Source organism: Nomascus leucogenys, chromosome 2, assembly GCF_006542625.1.
Source record: "Nomascus leucogenys isolate Asia chromosome 2, Asia_NLE_v1, whole genome shotgun sequence".
In the NCBI taxonomy this organism is placed as follows: domain Eukaryota; kingdom Metazoa; phylum Chordata; class Mammalia; order Primates; family Hylobatidae; genus Nomascus; species Nomascus leucogenys.
The window spans coordinates 21751450-21768422 of record NC_044382.1 but is presented as its reverse complement, the minus strand read 5'-3'; the positions used below and the strand labels follow the sequence as shown (position 1 = coordinate 21768422).

The following is a 16973-nucleotide window of genomic DNA, read 5'->3' as shown; positions in this document are numbered from 1 at the left end:
GTGGTAGTTCTGATATTTAGCCAGTATGTCGGATCAATCAGTGCATGCCATACAAGTTGCTAAATTTTTAAATGTTACGCCTATGTAATGGCATTCACAATGTCACTAAGGTATACAGCATAAGGCCATTTGGCTCTACACTAAATAGCCCCACATTGATCATTTTGAATTTTTTATACAATGGCCATGTTGTCATTTCTTACAACTGGCTATCAGAAAGATTATTCTCAGGCCAGCTGTGGTGGCTCATGCCCTGTAATCCCAGCACTTTGGGAGGCCAAGGCAGGCAGATCACTTGAGGTCAGGAGTTCCAGACCAGCATGGCCAAGGTGGTGAAATTCCATCTCTACTAAAAATACAAAAATTAGCCAGGCGCGGTGGTGGGTGCCTATAATCCCAGCTACTTGGGAGGCTGAGGCACAAGAATCACTTGAACCTGGAAGGTGGAGGTTGCAGTAAGCTGAGATTGTGAAACTGCACTCCATCTGGGCGATGAAAGTGAAACCCTGTCTCAAAAAAATAAAAAAATAAAATAAAAATTAAAAAAAAAACCTCAGAAGGATTATTCTCATAACTTCAGATTTTTTTTTGTTTGTTACTTCAAAAAGTTACTTGCACATACTAAAAGGCAGATTGTTTCTTACAGAAGCCAAAAGAAAAGATCTTATTAATAAGTCTATCTAACTTACATGGAGGTAGAAGACTTTGATGAGCATCATAAGACTAGGTCCCTTAATTTTTTTCCCAAGTTCGCTGAGAAAAAAAGTATGGGAACATTTTACAGAATCAAAGTTATTATCTAGAACTTGTTATCTTAAAAAGTCATCCTGGGCCGGGTACGGTGGCTCACGCCTGTAATCCCAGCACTTTGGGAGGCCGAGGTGGGAGGATCACTTGAGATCAGAAGTTCAAGACCAGCCTGGTCAACATGATGAAACCTCATCTCTACTAAAAACACAAAAATTAGCCAGGTATGGTGGTGTGCACCTGTAATCCTAGCTACTTGGAAGGCTGAGGCAGGAGAATCACTTGAACCAAGAGGAGAAGGTTGCAGTGAGCTGGGATCGCATCAGTGCACTCCAGCCTGGGTGACAGAGAAAGACTCTGTCTCAAAAAAAAAAAAAAAAAAAAGAAAGAAAGAAAGAAAAAAGTCATCCCATACGGAGGTTTATGTATAGAAAAAAATCAATAGAAGTTTTAAAATTTCTACATAAAATGGTCATTAGGTAGGGGAAATATATTAGGGAAATAAACATATTATGTTAGTTTCACTTACATTTTACTTTTGTTCGGGGCAGCCTCTACTCCACCCCATCAAAGCATGCTGTTTCCCTATTGATAACTGAATTCCTCCTTGGTGTGTTATCTTAACTTGTTCTCCTTAAATTAGCTCATTCGGGCCTGGGCATGGTGGCTCACGCCTGTAATCCCAGCACTTTAGGAGGCCGAGGCGGGTAGATTGCCTGAGGTCAGGAGTTTGAGACCAGCCTGGCCAACATGGTGAAACCCCATCTCTACTAAAAATACAAAAATTAGCCAGGCATGGTTGCATGTGCCTATAGTCCCAACTACTCAGGAGGCCAAGGCAGGAGAATTGCTTGAACCCAGAAGGCAGAGGTTGCAGTGAGCTGAGATTGCATCACTGCACTCCAGACTAGGAGACAAAGTGATGTTCTGTCTCAAAAAATTAGCTCATTCTTTCTTCCCCTATTTTCTCCCAGCAGAAAGTCTGTGTACTATGTATCTAAGTACGCTATTCACTAACATATTCTCTTTGGGCATCCCTAACAAACTGGCTCACCTAAATAAACCTTTCAAATTAAAGCATCCTATTTAAAAGTCAAATTATTTTCTTCATCTTTTTTTTAAGAAGAAAAGAAAAATCTGTGGGCTAGTCTTACAGAAATAGTCTTTAAATGTAACTTGCTTCCAGGGAGATATACAAGTGAATCTGGCTAATCAAATGGGGGGAATATGCTTACAGTTTGATTGTTATTCCATAGGCCATCTGAAGACTCTGTCACGGTGTCATTCCCATCTACTCAACAAGAAGGAAATTTAATTAGAATTACAAAAAATATTGAATTTTCACTGCAGACACTAAATATATTCACATTCCCTTCTGGTGATGAAAAGTTGAATGATAATATGATCAAATGCTGCAGGCATTGCAAGAGTCATACCAAGTTATTAATGTTGTATTAATTTCTCCTGTAAAGTTGTATTTCTTAACCTTTCTGTCACAGCCTTTTTGAAAATGGACTTTTTTTTTTCTTTATTAAAAAAATACTGCATGTGCACACACATGAATTTTATCTACTATTTTACGGTCATCACAGAAGCCCATTCACGGAACCAGGTTAAGAATGCCAATTAAAGGCAATCAATACTTTTATGCTATCTAGACAGCTGTAAATGAATGGTCAGAGGCATGTACATCCAAAAACCAGAACCACCGTCTTCAGAATGGACATCACATTGGTTTTATATTCAGAAGGAGTAAAATATGCTGTAATATCAAAAACAGGTGGCATATAACTCTTGTGTTGTTGCCAATGTGCTTACACTTTGATCTAGAAGTGCTTTAGAAAATATAGCAGCCACCAGATCAATGTGTATTATGCCATATAAGGATTAAGATTTTATGTAATATATAAGATACATTTCTCTTGGAGTTGAACATTTAAAAATTTCAACATGTTTTAAAATATCTGCTTTGTAATAGACAATATATTCTCAGCCAGGCACGGGTGGCTCATGCCTATAAATCCAAGCACTTTGGGAGTCCAAGGCAGGCAGATCACTTGAGTTCAGGAGTTCAAGACCAGCCTGGCCAACATGGTGAAACCCCATCTCTACCAAAAAATACAAAAAATTAGCCAGGCATGGTGGCACATTCCTGTAGACCTAGCTGCTCGGATGGCTGAGGTAGGAGAATCCCTGAACCTTGGAGGTAGAGGTTTCAGTGAGCTGAGATGGCACCACTGCACTCCAGGCTGGGCAACAGAGTGAGACCCTGTCCCAAAAAAAGAGTATATTCTGTTGGCCTTCCTAGACAACTATAGGTCAAATACAGAACTGTCTTCTTACCGAGCATCTACCATGTAGTGAACACTTTATATTCTAACAACCAGTTAGTTCCTTAATCCCATTTTTATGGATGAAGAAATACACAGAAAATGGTTAAATGATGATTTCTAATTAAGTGACAAGAGCCTCTGCTGATAACCTACACACACATTGCACTTCCATCAAATGGAAATACTTAGGTCTATGAAATTCTGTAACTGGTGACAATGCTATAGGGCTCAACATGAATAAACTTGGACTAATATCTCCCCAACATTTACATTACTGTGTTTACATTTTACTGCTTCTGAGGCTTCCTAGAAAGCCAAAGGCAAGGCCGGGCTCAGTGACTCAGGCCTATAATTCCAGCACTTAGGGAGGTTGAGGCAGGCAGATCCCTTGAAGTCAGGGGTTCAAGACCAGCCTGGCCAACATGGTGAAACCCCATCTCTACTAAAAATACAAAAATTAGCCAGTGTGATGTTGCACAACTGTAATTCCAGCTACTTGGGAGGCTGAGACACAAGAATTGCTTGAACTCAGGGGGTGGAGATTACAGTGAGCCAAGATTGTGCCACTGCACTCCGGCCTGGGCAACACAATGAGACTGAGAAAGAAGGAAGGAAGGAAGGAAAGAGGGGAAGGGAAGGGAAGGGAAGGGAAGGGAAGGGAAGGGAACGGAAGGGAGAAAGAAAGGAGGAAGGAAGGAAGGAAGGAAGGAAGGAAGAGAGAGAGAGAGAGAGAGAAAGAAAGAAAGAGAAAGAGAAAGAAAAGAAGAGAGGAGGAAGGAAGGAAGGAAAGAAAGGAGGAAGGAAGGAAGGAGAGAGAGAAAGAAAGAGAGAAAGAAGGAAAGAAAGAAAGAAAGAGAGAAAGAAAGAAAGAAAGAAAGAAAAAAGAAAGAAAGAAAGAAAGAAAGGAGGGAGGGAGGGAGGGAGGAAGGAAGGAAGAAAAAAAGAAAGCCAAAAGCAATATGTAGTTTTATGCAATATACAGAATCTCAGCCCTGTTTGTGACAGGTATTATCACCTTAAGTAACAGTTTCAGGAAGAGGATGGGGTGATGCAGAAAAACAGCATGGACTGGAGTCGGATAAAATTTGAGTTCAATGCTGATAATGTCTGTTAGCAATGTAACTTTGATACTCAAGGTCCTTTTCATACACACAGTTATGTATGTATGTATAGGTATATAAAGGGGTGAGTGTATGTGTGTGTGTGTGTGTGTGTGTGTATACAGTAGTGCCCCCTTATCCACAGGGCATATGTTCCAAGACCCTCAAGTAGATGCATGAAACCAAGGATAGTACCAAACCCAATAGAGACCATGTTTTTCCTATATATACGTACCTATGATAAAGTTCAATTTACAAATTAGGCACAGAAAGATATTAACAGCAATAAATAATATAATAGAACAATTATAGAAATAAACTGTAATAAAAGCTATGGGAATTTAGTCTCTCTCTCTCAAAATATCTTAGTATTTTAGGAACATAGTTGACTGCTACAGAAAAGCAAAACTGCAGATAAGGGGAAAACTACTATATATATATTTCTAGCTACAGTACACATGAACTACAACCTATTAATCATACACAGCCCATCAAGTTGTTACAATTAAATTAGATGACGCATGAAAAGTGGTTGGCACTAAGCTATTATTAGTATATAATGGGAAGAGGAGTGGGGAGGAGGGAGGGATAGATACTATGCAATGCACTTTCCAAATATCATATACTCTAATCATCCAAAGAGGAATGTTCAAAAATTTTCCTATGGGCACAGAACTAGTAACTCATAGCTGAAATGGGAGTTGTGTGTCTCCAAAGCAGATTTATAGGGCCTCCTCAATCTGGCAATAGCATTAAATATGGCCTGCCTTAAAAGAATTAAACAAGATAATATATCCATTTCCTGGCACATACATCTGTCAAAGGTGGGTAGTGGGCCATATGACAGCTCCAATCCTTTTCAGACCTAATATTTCTTGCTTCCATGAGGCTTTAGGCAACTGAGGGCCAACCCAGGCACAGTAAGAACTTGGCCCAAGAGCCTTAGATCCACAGCCAAAATGGCAGCAGCCACACAAATCCTGAGGATACAGCTGCTCCACTGTCTGTTTCACCCTGGAAAACTCTACCTTGACCAGGTTTCACTGACATAGTATTTCAGAGAATGATTCCCCACTCCTACTTTCTTCCTCCTTACACTCTCAAAGAGTGGGGTGCAGCTGCTCCTACCACTGTTACCTTGTGTTTTTACCTATTTTCATTTTGCTTTTCTGCCTGGAAACAGTTCGCGCTAAGGATTACACTTTCAAAATGAAATGTCACCATTATCTAATCCCAGCTGAATGAGTCCCTCTGTGAATCACACTGTAGGTCCATTTTAAATTAACCAGCTACCAGGAATGATTGGCAAAAAAGGTAGGCCATGCACGCTGGGGAGCAGCTGCCTACAGATTGGCAACTGCTGAGTACAATGAGTCATACACACAAGGAGGCCTGCAAAGCGTGACCTTGCTTGGATATCACACAAGGACACAGAGCCAGCTCAGCATCAAAGAGGAGCTCAGCACAGGGCACTCCCAGAGCTTACCACTAAGGGAAACAAGGAGAGTTAGCTGGGAAAGATGACAGGTTTCAGCATCACCTTTCTCCATCACAAGGAAAGACAGGTCAATTTCACACTTCCAAGGAGCAGAGACTCTAAGAGGCCTGTTCAGACTTGAAAGAATAGGAAGGATTGTTTGGGGCAGAGTAGCAGGATCTCAGAGGGGCATGTCTCTTTGTTGTTGGTGTGGGTGTCCTCAACCCATCTGTCTTAGTCTGTTCAGGCCGCTATGATAAGATAGCTTAGATTGGGTAATTTAAACAGAAATTTATTGCTCACAGTTCTGGAGGCTGGGTCATCCAAGATCAAGGCACAGGCTGATTACTCAATCTAGTGAAGGTCCTCTTCCCTATAGATGGTGTCTTCTATTTGTTCTCATACGGGGGAAGGAGCAAACAAGTTCCCTTGGGCCTCTTTTTGTTTAACTAATTAATTTATTGTTTCTCTTCCATCCAGAAAATGTACCTTGGGCCTTTTATAAGAGCATTGACTCCATTCATGAAGGTGGGGCTCTCATGACCTAATCATGCTCCGTAGGCCCCAGCTCTTAATACTTGCATTGGGAATTATCTATCAACATGAATTTAGGGGTGTGGTGTTATGAGATTATACATACATATATAGATAGATAGATGTCTGTGCGTGGTTCCTGGCTCATAACTCCCATATCCCTGATTATAGTCTTTTGTTATCATGATAAGTATGTTTGACCTCAAGAAACAATCTTTGACTTTCTCCTGCTCTCCTTTCACCTGACAAGGCAGAACTTTAATTTCCCCTGCCTTTCTGATTGTGGGTCATAAGACACTTCCCAGAGAGAGTCCTTCCCTGTGCCTCTGGGGGATGGAATGTTGATGTCTTGAAGTTTCCATAAAAACCCAAAAAGGCTGGGTGCAGTGGCTTACGCCTGTAATCTCAACACTTTGGGAGACTGAGGGGGGCGGATCACCTGAGGTCAGGAGTTTGAGACCAGCCTGGACAACATGATGAAACCCCATCTCTACTAAAAATACAAAATTAGCCGGGCATGGTGGCGCATACGTGTAATCCCAGCTACTTGGAAAGCTGAGGCAGGAGAATCGCTTGAACTTGGGAGCAGAGGTTGCAGTGAGCCGAGATCGTGCCACTGCCCTCTAGCCTGGGTGATGACAAAGCAAGACTACGTCTCGGAAAAAAAAAAAAAAGAAGAAGAGGAAGACTAGGTTTTGAGAGCTTCCAGATAGGCAAACACTTGGAGGTTCCTAGAAGGTAGAATTCCCAAGGAAGGGCATGCAACCCTTTCCCATATACCTCATCCTGTGCATCTCATCATCAGTATCCTTTGCAATATCCTTTGTAATTATCTGGTAAACATAAGTGTTTCCCTGAGTTCTGGAAGCCACTCCAGGAAATTAATAGAACCCAAAGAGAGGGTTGTGGGAACCCCAACTTGAAACTGGCCAGTCAGAAGTTCCAGAGACCCGAACTTGTGACTGGTGTGTGTGGTGGGGGTGGGAGGGGCAGTCTTGGGGACTGAGCCCCTAACCTGTGGGATCTGACCCTCTCTCCGGGTAGACAGTGTGAGAATTGAATTAAACACACAGCCGGTGTCCACTGCTTGGTGTATGGGGAAAAAACTCCACACATTCGGTCACAGAAGTCTTCATCTGAGTTGATGATTGTTGTTGACATGGTGTGAGAAGAGAGAGAAAACCCAGTTTGGGAGTTTTCCCTTAATAGCAAGGACACAAACATTCAAATCATAGCCCCATCTGAGAATGCTCGTGTAAATACAAATTTGATGAGTCAGTGGAAGCCTCCTGGTACTTTTTGGGGTCTGGGACTTGTGAGAAGCATAGGGTCTGGTGTTTGAGCTAAATACCAGAGAGCTGGATTTAATTGTTTTAAGGCCCTGGCCCAAGGAATCAAGTCAAAATAATACGTTTGGATTCAAGACTGGTTGATTTGATTTCTAAAAACAAGGTAATATGCACGTGGATGTTTCCAAATCACATAAGCTACCTGTGGCAGTCAGGCATTTGGATTCTTGATGTTCTAAGGATTAATAATAATAGCTGCTATTATATTTATCACTTACCCCCTGTAACTATGTCCCAAATCTTTCATCCCATTTGATCCTCACAAGCATTCTGCAAGATCATGGTATTACATCCTTTTTACAAATGACAAAACAGCTGGGCACGGTGGCTGATGCCTGTAATCCCAGCACTTTAGGAGGACAAGACAGGAGGGTTTCTTGAGCTCGGGAGTTTGAGACCAGCCTGGCCAACAAGGTGAAAGCCCCTCTCTACTAAAAACACAAAATTAGCCGGGCATGGTGGTGCATGCCTGTAATCCCAGCTACTCGGGAGGCTGAGGCAGGAGAATGGCTTGAACTCAGGAGGCAGAGCTTGCAATGAGCCGAGAGCATGCCACTGCACTCCAGCCTGGGCAACAGAGCAAGACTCAGTCTCAAAAAAAGAAAAAAAAGAAAAAAAAGGCTGGGCATGGTGGCTCACGCTTGTAATCCCAGCACTTTGGGAGGTGGAGGCGGGCGGATCACGAGGTCAGGAGATCGAGACCATCCTGACTAACATGGTGAAACCCCGTCTCTACTAAAAATACAAAAAATTAGCCAGGCGTGGTGGTGGGCGCCTATAGTCCCAGCTACTCGGGAGGCTGAGGCAGGATAATGGCGTGAACCCGGGAGGCGGAGCTTGCAGTGAGCCGAGATCATGCCACTGCACTCCAGCCCGGGCGACAGAGCAAGACTCCACCTCAGAAAAAAAAGGAAAAAAAACACACACACACACACACACAAATGACAAAACATTCAGAAAGGGTAGATACTTGTACAAGTCAAATGACTGATCTGTGTGGCTGGTGTTGGCACTCAAGTCAGATCAGTCATATTCCAGAGCGTGTGCTCTCAACAAAGTCAATGGTTATCAAGGTTTGAATGATCCCAGGTGTTCAGGAAAGAGAACGCAGTTACCTGTTGTGTAAGAGTACAATGGTGAGCTGGTGGGTTGTATCCTTATTGCTCCCTGCAGTGTCGTAGGGTGGGTTTCTGCTGGCTGAGGTGAAGATGGTGAAGTGGCTACTGGAATGAAAAGAATAGAAGAATTGTTCCATTTGTGGAGAAAAATGTGCACCCCAAGAAAAATAAAGAACAAAACTAGAATCAGGAATTACCATCAACTTTCCATGGGCCCTTCTCCTGGCCTTCCACAGTGGGCATGCAGGGCTCCTACCCACCCACTTCTGAACCTTTCGGCTCCTCTTAGAAATGTATTCAAAGATGGCCTTCAGGCATTGCCCTGCTATCTAATTATCTCATTAACACGAGGAAATGCGATCTAGATAATGTTCTACATAGTCAATATATACGATGATCTCAAACTTTCTATACTCGCAGGTTCCCTCTAAGTAGACAAAGCCAACAACAGGGCATTTTACGTAGAACACCCAATTAAGCTTTATTTTATTCATACAAGTGATATTTCACTTTCAGAAAATGGGGCCTTAGGAATTTGCACTAACATGCCCTACCCCCTTCACAACAGCCCCATTCTGGGTTTCCTGGCGTCACTCAAGTTCAATTATCCACACATCCGATAACTAACAGAATAGATACAATATTAATTCCTTGAGGTCTCTTAAAGCTGACAATATTGCCCAATGTCAGCCTTGGTAATGATTTGCAACCCTAAAGGTAAGGTTCCTGGCAGGCCCTGACCCCAGCTCCTTCTGCATCTGCATTCTAGTCATTCCTTTAGGGGTGATTTCCTGTGTTTTCTGACTCATCTTACACTTCTCACTGTAAAGCTTCCATTAGGAATTCTCCAGCATAGGGCTACATTCCCCTTTCCTTTCCTGAAATCCCTCCTTTATTTCCTATCAGAGATCTCATCTTATTTGCAAAGTTGATCACTTGCCTCTTCACAAAGCATTTACATGATTCCCTTCTCTTAGAGCACCAGAGACATTTAGAGTCAATTAGTGACGGTGACTGGATGAATTCCCAAACCTGGGCTTTCCTTATTGCCTCTCACTTGTCTGTTTCTCCTTCCCCACCACAGTCTCCAGAACTTCACTTTTCAACATCGCTCTTTCTTCTGTTCTCAACTTTTTCCTGTTTTCCTCTAGTGCTCAAACCTGTAAGAGGATGTGGCTCTCTTTTGGAACGAAAAACAGAACAACACAGGAGAGTCATGTGGGCAGTCTGTACCCAGTTGAGTTCTGTGCAAAAGATCTCTTGAGCTTAACTTCTTTCCTAAGTTTGGGTCCTTATGGCATCTTTCTTTTCTCCACTGCTCCTACAACCATACATACAATTGTTCCATGGATGTTTTAGGCAGCAAGCAGGTACTAGGGGCACTGAGCAGGGAGGATTGGATGCAAATATAAATGTCCCTGCGTTCTATTTGCTCCAGAGTTCTCTCATTCCTGGACTGTAATGTGCAACTCATGCAAACTCTTTAGAAAACTATCCAGATAAGAATAACCTCAATTGATACCATCCTCCAGGTTATAGCCATATAAACCAACTCTTAGGAGAAAGGCAACTTTCTCCCAAATCTCGGCTTTAAATGAAGTCAGTGACTTAGGGATGTTCTCCAAAACAAGTCCACTAATCCATCCACCTTAGCAGACACAAGCTAAGTATTAAAAAGTGAAATCAACATTAAGAAAGTCTAACAGACTCTAGTGTGTGCGGCTGCCTGGAACAAAACTGTTTTTCTTACAAAAGCTTTATGGCTCTAAAATCCAAGATATGACCTAATTAACACCCTCTCTTCCAAACTGAGCTACTAGCCCAATCCTTCAGATCTCTCCTGGTTAAATACACACACAATTCAATGGGAGTCAAGGAAAATCAATATGTTCCATCAGATTTTTCCAGCTAAGAGGTTGTGACATTTGTTACTCCTCAGAATCCAGAGCCACCCTAAGGGGTCAATGGATTTCTGAGGGCTTTGTGAATCTCCACTAAAAGTTATCTTTTAAATCCCGGAAATGGAAGATTTGAACCTATACTTGTCCTCAGAATGACAAGCTATTTCCCTACCTATAAGTCAAGTTATCCTCCATTTGTATTAAATCTAATGTCTTATTTACAGGGAATTTGAAGTATCAACTATATGGCCTGAACTGAAAAAAATAAACCTGTACATTCTAAATCCCTAAAGCCCTTAAACCCAATGTTACTTTTTCCTAAGTATAAATCACACCTTTTGCAATTTCCACTGTACATAAATAAATTAAAGGACCATTGAAGTAAAAATGTGTAAGTCATTGACTACCCTGAAAAGATAATGTGGTTGTTTAAGGGTTTTTTTCAGTAAAAATATTAGATCAGGGCAAACTGATCCAAACAGAAAACTCAGTGCTCACAATAGGAGGCATGATCCAGTAGTTAAAAGCACTGGCCCCATTTCAAGCTAACAGAGATCAAAACCTGACTCAACCACTTTCTATCTGTGCAAATTTCTTTTTTCTTTCTCTTTTCTTTCTTTTTCACTCTGTTACCCAGGCTAGAGTGCAGTGGTGCAATCATGGCTCACTGCAGTCTTGACCTCCCAGCCCCAAGCGATTCCTCCACCTCAGCCTCCCAAGTAGCTGGGACTAAAGGCATGCACCACCATGTAGAGACAAGGTCTCACTATGTTGCCCAGGCTGGTTTTGAACTCCTCAGTTAAAATTACAGTCATGAGCCACCACACCTGGCTTCTATCTGTGTAACTTTCAACAATGAACTTTTAGACTCTGTCTCAGTTCTCACAATTATAAACCACACCTACAGTGGATATAATTATCCTAAGAATTAAATGCATGAAGCATGGTGCCTGGTAGATAGAAAACAGTAAATGTTAACTTATCTGAAATCAAGGTCTTTCAGAATGGACTAAATGATCTGTCTTCAGAGCTCTTTGTGAGGACACAATCTCATTTATCTGACCTTGGTTCTCTGGCATTCCCTGTGTTTTCATCATAAAGCCATACCTAGCTGAGTCAGATCCACAGTATCCCTGTTAGATGTTCTACATCAGTGGTCCAGCTATTTTTGGTTAATAATCAATTTCTTTGAGAATCTGACAAAAAGCAATGGGTCCCCTCACTCAAAAAATGCTTATTGGTGCAAAAGATGCATATAACTTGGGAGTTGGGGAGGATCACAAACCTGAGGAGACCCTGATTGAAACCCAGGTAAGACCCCTCCCTCTAGACTGTCCTTCTACCTTGATACAATGCCCTGGATGGTCTGCAGCTCCTCATTAGAAGGCCTTTGGGCTCCCAAACACATCTGCTTTACCTGGTTCATGGTTCTGCCTGGGCAAAGGCATTGGAGGAACAAAGGTAGAGACCATTGTTGTCATTGGAACACTTGTTGTCATTGGAATGCTCGTTGTCATTGGAACGCTCGTTGTCATTGAAACAGTCGTTGTCATTGGAACAGTGGTGCTCGTTGGAACAGTGGTGCTCGTTCGAACAGTCGTGACGGTTGGAACAGTTGTGACAACTGGAGTAGTCGTGACCATGGCTGGAGTCAGAAATCAACATGAGAGTGAGCATAAGTCAAACAAGAAACAAGACCTCAGGCTGGAACTGTACCCTAGCACACCAATGACAGACTGTTCCTAGGTGGAGTTAACTTCCTAAGCTGTCAATCTTAGTCATTGCCCAGCTAGAAACTGTGACAGGAGAGGGCCTTGGAGACATACCCCTCCTTCCAAAAGAAGAGGAGATGTATTGAAAGGTGCATGCATATTCAGCAAATAAGAACAGACACTTCATATTTGCACTGAAGCACTTTTTTGGGGTCAGGGTCTCACTCTGTCATCCAGGCCGGACTGTAGTGGCATGATCAACTCACTGCTGCCTCAAACTCCCAGGCTCAAGCAATCCTCCTGTGTCAGCTTCCCAAGTAGCTGCGACTACATGCAGGCATCACCACACCTGGCTAATCTAAAAAAAAAACTTTTTTTGTAGAGATTGGGCATGGTGGCTCATGCCTGTAATCCCAGCACTTTGTGGGACCAAGGTGGGTGGACTACTTCAGCTCAGGAGTTCAGAGTTCGAGGCCAGCCTGGGCAACAGGGCGAAACCCCATCTCTACAAAAAATAGTCAAGTGTGGAGACACATGCCTGTAATCTCAGCTACTTGAAAGGCTGAGGCACAAGAATTGATTGAACCCCAGAAGTGGAGGTTGCAGTCAGTAGAGACTGGGCCACTGCACTCCAGCCTGAGAAACAGAGCGAGACCCTGTCTCAAAAAAAAAAAAAAAAAAAAAAAGAATTGACCTCATCTTGCTCACCCTTATAAGGGAAACAATCCAAGTCCAAAAGCCAAGAGACTGCAAATTAAAGTTCCTCTTAATTAAAATGAAAATAGAGACACAGCTTATTAAGGTCATAGGTATTGGGTTCTATTATCCTTGTAAGACATTAGTGGAAGAAGATTCATTAAGAAAAAGCAACGGCCGGGCACGGTGGCTCACGCCTGTAATCCCAGCACTTTGGGAGGCCGACACAAGTGGATCGCCTGAGCCCAGAAGTTTGAGACCAGCCTGGGCAACATAGCGAAACCATATCTCTACAAAAAAAATTTTAAAAATTAGCCAGGCATGGTGATGCACTCCTGTAGTCCCAGCTACTCAGGAGGTTGAGGCAGGAGAATCACTTGAACCCAGGAAGCAGGGGATGCAGTGAGTAGCAATCACACCACCGCACTCCAGCCTGCTACCTGGGCAACAGAGTGAGACTCCATCTCAAAAAAAAAAAAAAAAAAAAGGCCCTGCGTGGTGGCTTACACCTGTAATCCCAGCACTTTGGGAGACTGAGGCAGGCAGATCATTTGAGGTCAGGAGTTCGAGACCAGCCTGGCCAACATGGTGAAACCCCATCTCTACTAACACAAAATACAAAAATTAGCTGGGTATGGTGGCGCCTGCCTGTAGTTCCAGCTACTCGGGAGGCTGAGACAGGAGAATTGCTTGAAACTGGGAGGCAGAGGGTTGCAGTGAGCCACGATTGTGCCACTGCACTTCAGCCTGGGTGACAGCGAGACTCTGTCTCAAAAAATAAAAAAATAAAAAAGGACAGTTCAACGTGAATAAATTCAGCTTGATAAAAATATTCACTGTATTTTACTATGGAACAGTAAATGCTATTTCTTGGACCAACTACTATGTTTGAAGTACATTTGGCCCTCCCTATTTGTGGGTTCTATATCCGTAGATATAACCAAGACTTTGGATGGAAAATGTATGGTGGAAAAAGAAGGATATGTTGTCTGCTGTACTGAACAAATATAGACTTGTTTGTCATTATTCCCTAAATAATGCAGTATAACAACCAATTGCATAGTATTTACATTGTATTAGGTGTTATAAATAATCTAGAGATGATTTAAAGCATATGGGACTATGTGCATAGTTTACATGCAAATACTACACCATTTTATATAAGGGACTTGAGCATCTGCAGATTTTGGTATCAAGGGGGTCCTGGAACCAATTTCCCATGGATATCAAGGAACAATTGTACTGCTTTAGGAGCTAGTTCGCTGATTCTAGCCTGACCTGGAATTATGCTTGGCCTTGCAACTTCATCTACACAAAAGTTACTCAATTTCCCAAGAACAAGAGTTTATTTAAAAACAGGACTTACAGGAACCTCCTCTTTCCCTATTAAGAAAAAAGAAAATTACTACCGAACAGAAAATTCAATTAACTAGCAAGAAATATCAAAGAAAACCTTACGTGGCACAATCTCCAATGATACGGTGATTGTCATGTCATTGAACCACCCACGGTGCTCAACGCGGCAACAATATACGCCATTGTCAGACACAGCTGTATTTTCTATAGTCAGAGAGACATCCCTTCTTGAAAGGTCCCCCAATAGCTTATAGCGTGTGTCCTTCTGATACGTGATGTGGGTTCCATTGGTCCAGACAATGCCAATTCTGCATGTGAATAAAGAACATGCGCCTCTATTCCAGCACATGGATGTGACAGCTCCACTGTAGTGGCAGGGTAGTGTGACAGACGAACCTGCCACTCCATCAACCTTTACAGAACCAGCTACAGAATCTGCAATGAAGAAAAGACAAACTGAGAATGAGTCCTCAATATTTCATCTTGGCCGGGCACAGTGGCTCACGCCTGTAATCCAAGAACTTTGGGAGGCCAAGGCAGGCAGATCAACCGAGGTCAGGAGTTCAAGACCAGCCTAGCCAACATGGCAAAACCCGATCTCTACTAAAAAAAAATACAAAAATTAGTGGGGTGTGGTGGTGTAATCCCAGCTACTCAGGAGGCTAAGGCAGGGAGAAGTGCTTGAACCCGGGAGGCGGAGGTTGCAGCAAGCTGAGCTCGTGCCACTACACTCCAGCCTGGGTGACAGAGCAGACTCTGTCTCCCCCACCATACAAAAAAAAATTCTCTTAATTTTTTTTCACTTGTTTTACTTTCTTTAAAAAAATAATTTATTCATTTTTTAATTGTTTATTTTTTATTTTTTTGAGACAGAGTCTTGCTCTGTCACCCAGGCTGTAGTGCAGTGGCGCAAAGATCTTGGCTCACTGCTACTGCTACCCCCGCCTCCCAGGTTCAAGCAATTCTCATGCATCAGCCTCCTGAGTAGCTGGGATTACAGGCACATGTCACCACGCCCAGCCAATTTTTGTATTTTTAGTAGAGACAGGCCAGTCTTGAACTCCTGACCTCAAGTGATCCACGCACCTGAGCCTCCCAAAGTGCTGGGATTATAGGCATGAGCCACCATGCCCAGCCTTGTAAATAGACATTATAGCTGGAAGGTTTTTCCCCTTTTTCCAAGTTAGCTGATATAGCTGGAATTTTTTAAATTTGAGATTATAAGCATTTTTCTATATTAGCATTCTTTTAATTTTTTTTTTTTTTTTTTTAGAAAAAGTCTTGCTAAAAAAAACTTCTTTTTTTTTTTTTTTTGAGACGGAGTCTCGCTCTGTGGCTCAGGCTGGAGCACAGTGGTGCGATCTCGGCTCACTGCAAGCTCCACCTCCCAGGTTCACGCCATTCTCCTGCCTCAGCCTCCCCAGCAGCTGGGACTACAGATGCACGCCGCCATGCCCGGCTAATTTTTTTGTATTTTTAGCAGAGATGGGGTTTCACCATGTTAGCCAGGATGGTCTCGATCTCCTGACCTCGTGATCTGCCCACCTCAGCCTCCCAAAGTGCTGGGATTACAGGTGTGAGACACCACGCCCGGCCGCCAAGAAATTCTTATTTAATTTTGCCTAATACTAGTATCATTTTCTTTGGATTACACATATAATGCATGCTATTACAATTTGGTTATAGAAGTATATAAGGAGAGATTATTTTTCCCCCATAATCCCAAAGGCATATATCACTCCAGAAATTTGTGTTTAAAAATTAGGATATGCCTATTTTAATCTTTCCTTATCTCATAGAATGTTTTGAATTAAAGTGTTTATTTCAAAATGAAATACTTAGGCCAGGTGTGGTGGCTCACGCCTATAATCCCAGCACTTTGGGAGACTGAGGTGGGAGGATCACTTGAGCCCAGGAGATGGAGGTTGCAGTGAATCAAGATTGCCCAACTAGGCCAGGTGCGGTGACTCACGCCTGTAATCCCAGCACTTTGGGAGGCTGAGGCAGGTGGATCACAAGGTCAGGAGTTCAAGATCAGCTTGGCCAAGATGGTGAAACCTTGTCTCTACTAAAAATACAAAAAAATTAGTTGGGAGTGGTGGCAGGTACCTGTAATGCCAGCTACTTGGGAGACGGAGGCAGAGAATTGCTTGAACCCAGGAGGCAGATGTTGCAGTGAGCCAAGATCATGCCACTGCACTCTAGCCCAGGCGACAGAGCGAGACTCTGTCTCAAAAAAAAAAAAAAGATTGCCCTACTGCACTCCAGAGTGAGACCTCATGAAGAGAGAGAGAGAGGGAGAGAAAGAAAGAAAGAGAAGAAAGAAAGAAAGAAAGAAAGAAAGAAAGAAAGAAAGAAAGAAAGAAAGAAAGAAAGAAAGAATTGAATGTGGCTGAAAAAAATCGGAAGGCACAAAAGAATACAATAAGGATTAACCCTCCCTCCACCTCCCACCCTCTGCCCCTATCCCACAGTACCCACTGTCACTATTTCCTACTACATGTATCTATGCATATACATCTAACCACTCCCTTTTTGTTTAAACACAAATGGCAGCATGTAACACACTGTGCTGCATCTTGCCTTGTTCATTTAGCCATGAATGTTGTAATTCATAGCAGTTAAGCAATTTCTTTGGCCTAAAACTTTA

The 16973-nt window shown here is 42.6% G+C and overlaps 1 protein-coding gene across 2 annotated transcripts in view; it reads right to left on the bottom strand.

Moving 5' to 3' along the window:
* The window catches only part of HAVCR1 (hepatitis A virus cellular receptor 1), a 28068-nt gene that overhangs the window by 10881 nt on the left and 214 nt on the right, over positions 1–16973 (bottom strand). For both annotated transcript variants that reach the window (XM_012504686.2, XM_030822589.1), the window contains exons 2-5: positions 14426–14758; positions 11977–12204; positions 8656–8763; positions 1983–2038 (exon numbers count right to left, since the gene is read on the bottom strand). In XM_012504686.2, the coding sequence (XP_012360140.2) occupies positions 1983–2038; positions 8656–8763; positions 11977–12204; positions 14426–14758 (725 nt within the window). The remainder of the gene's footprint in view (positions 1–1982; positions 2039–8655; positions 8764–11976; positions 12205–14425; positions 14759–16973) is intronic.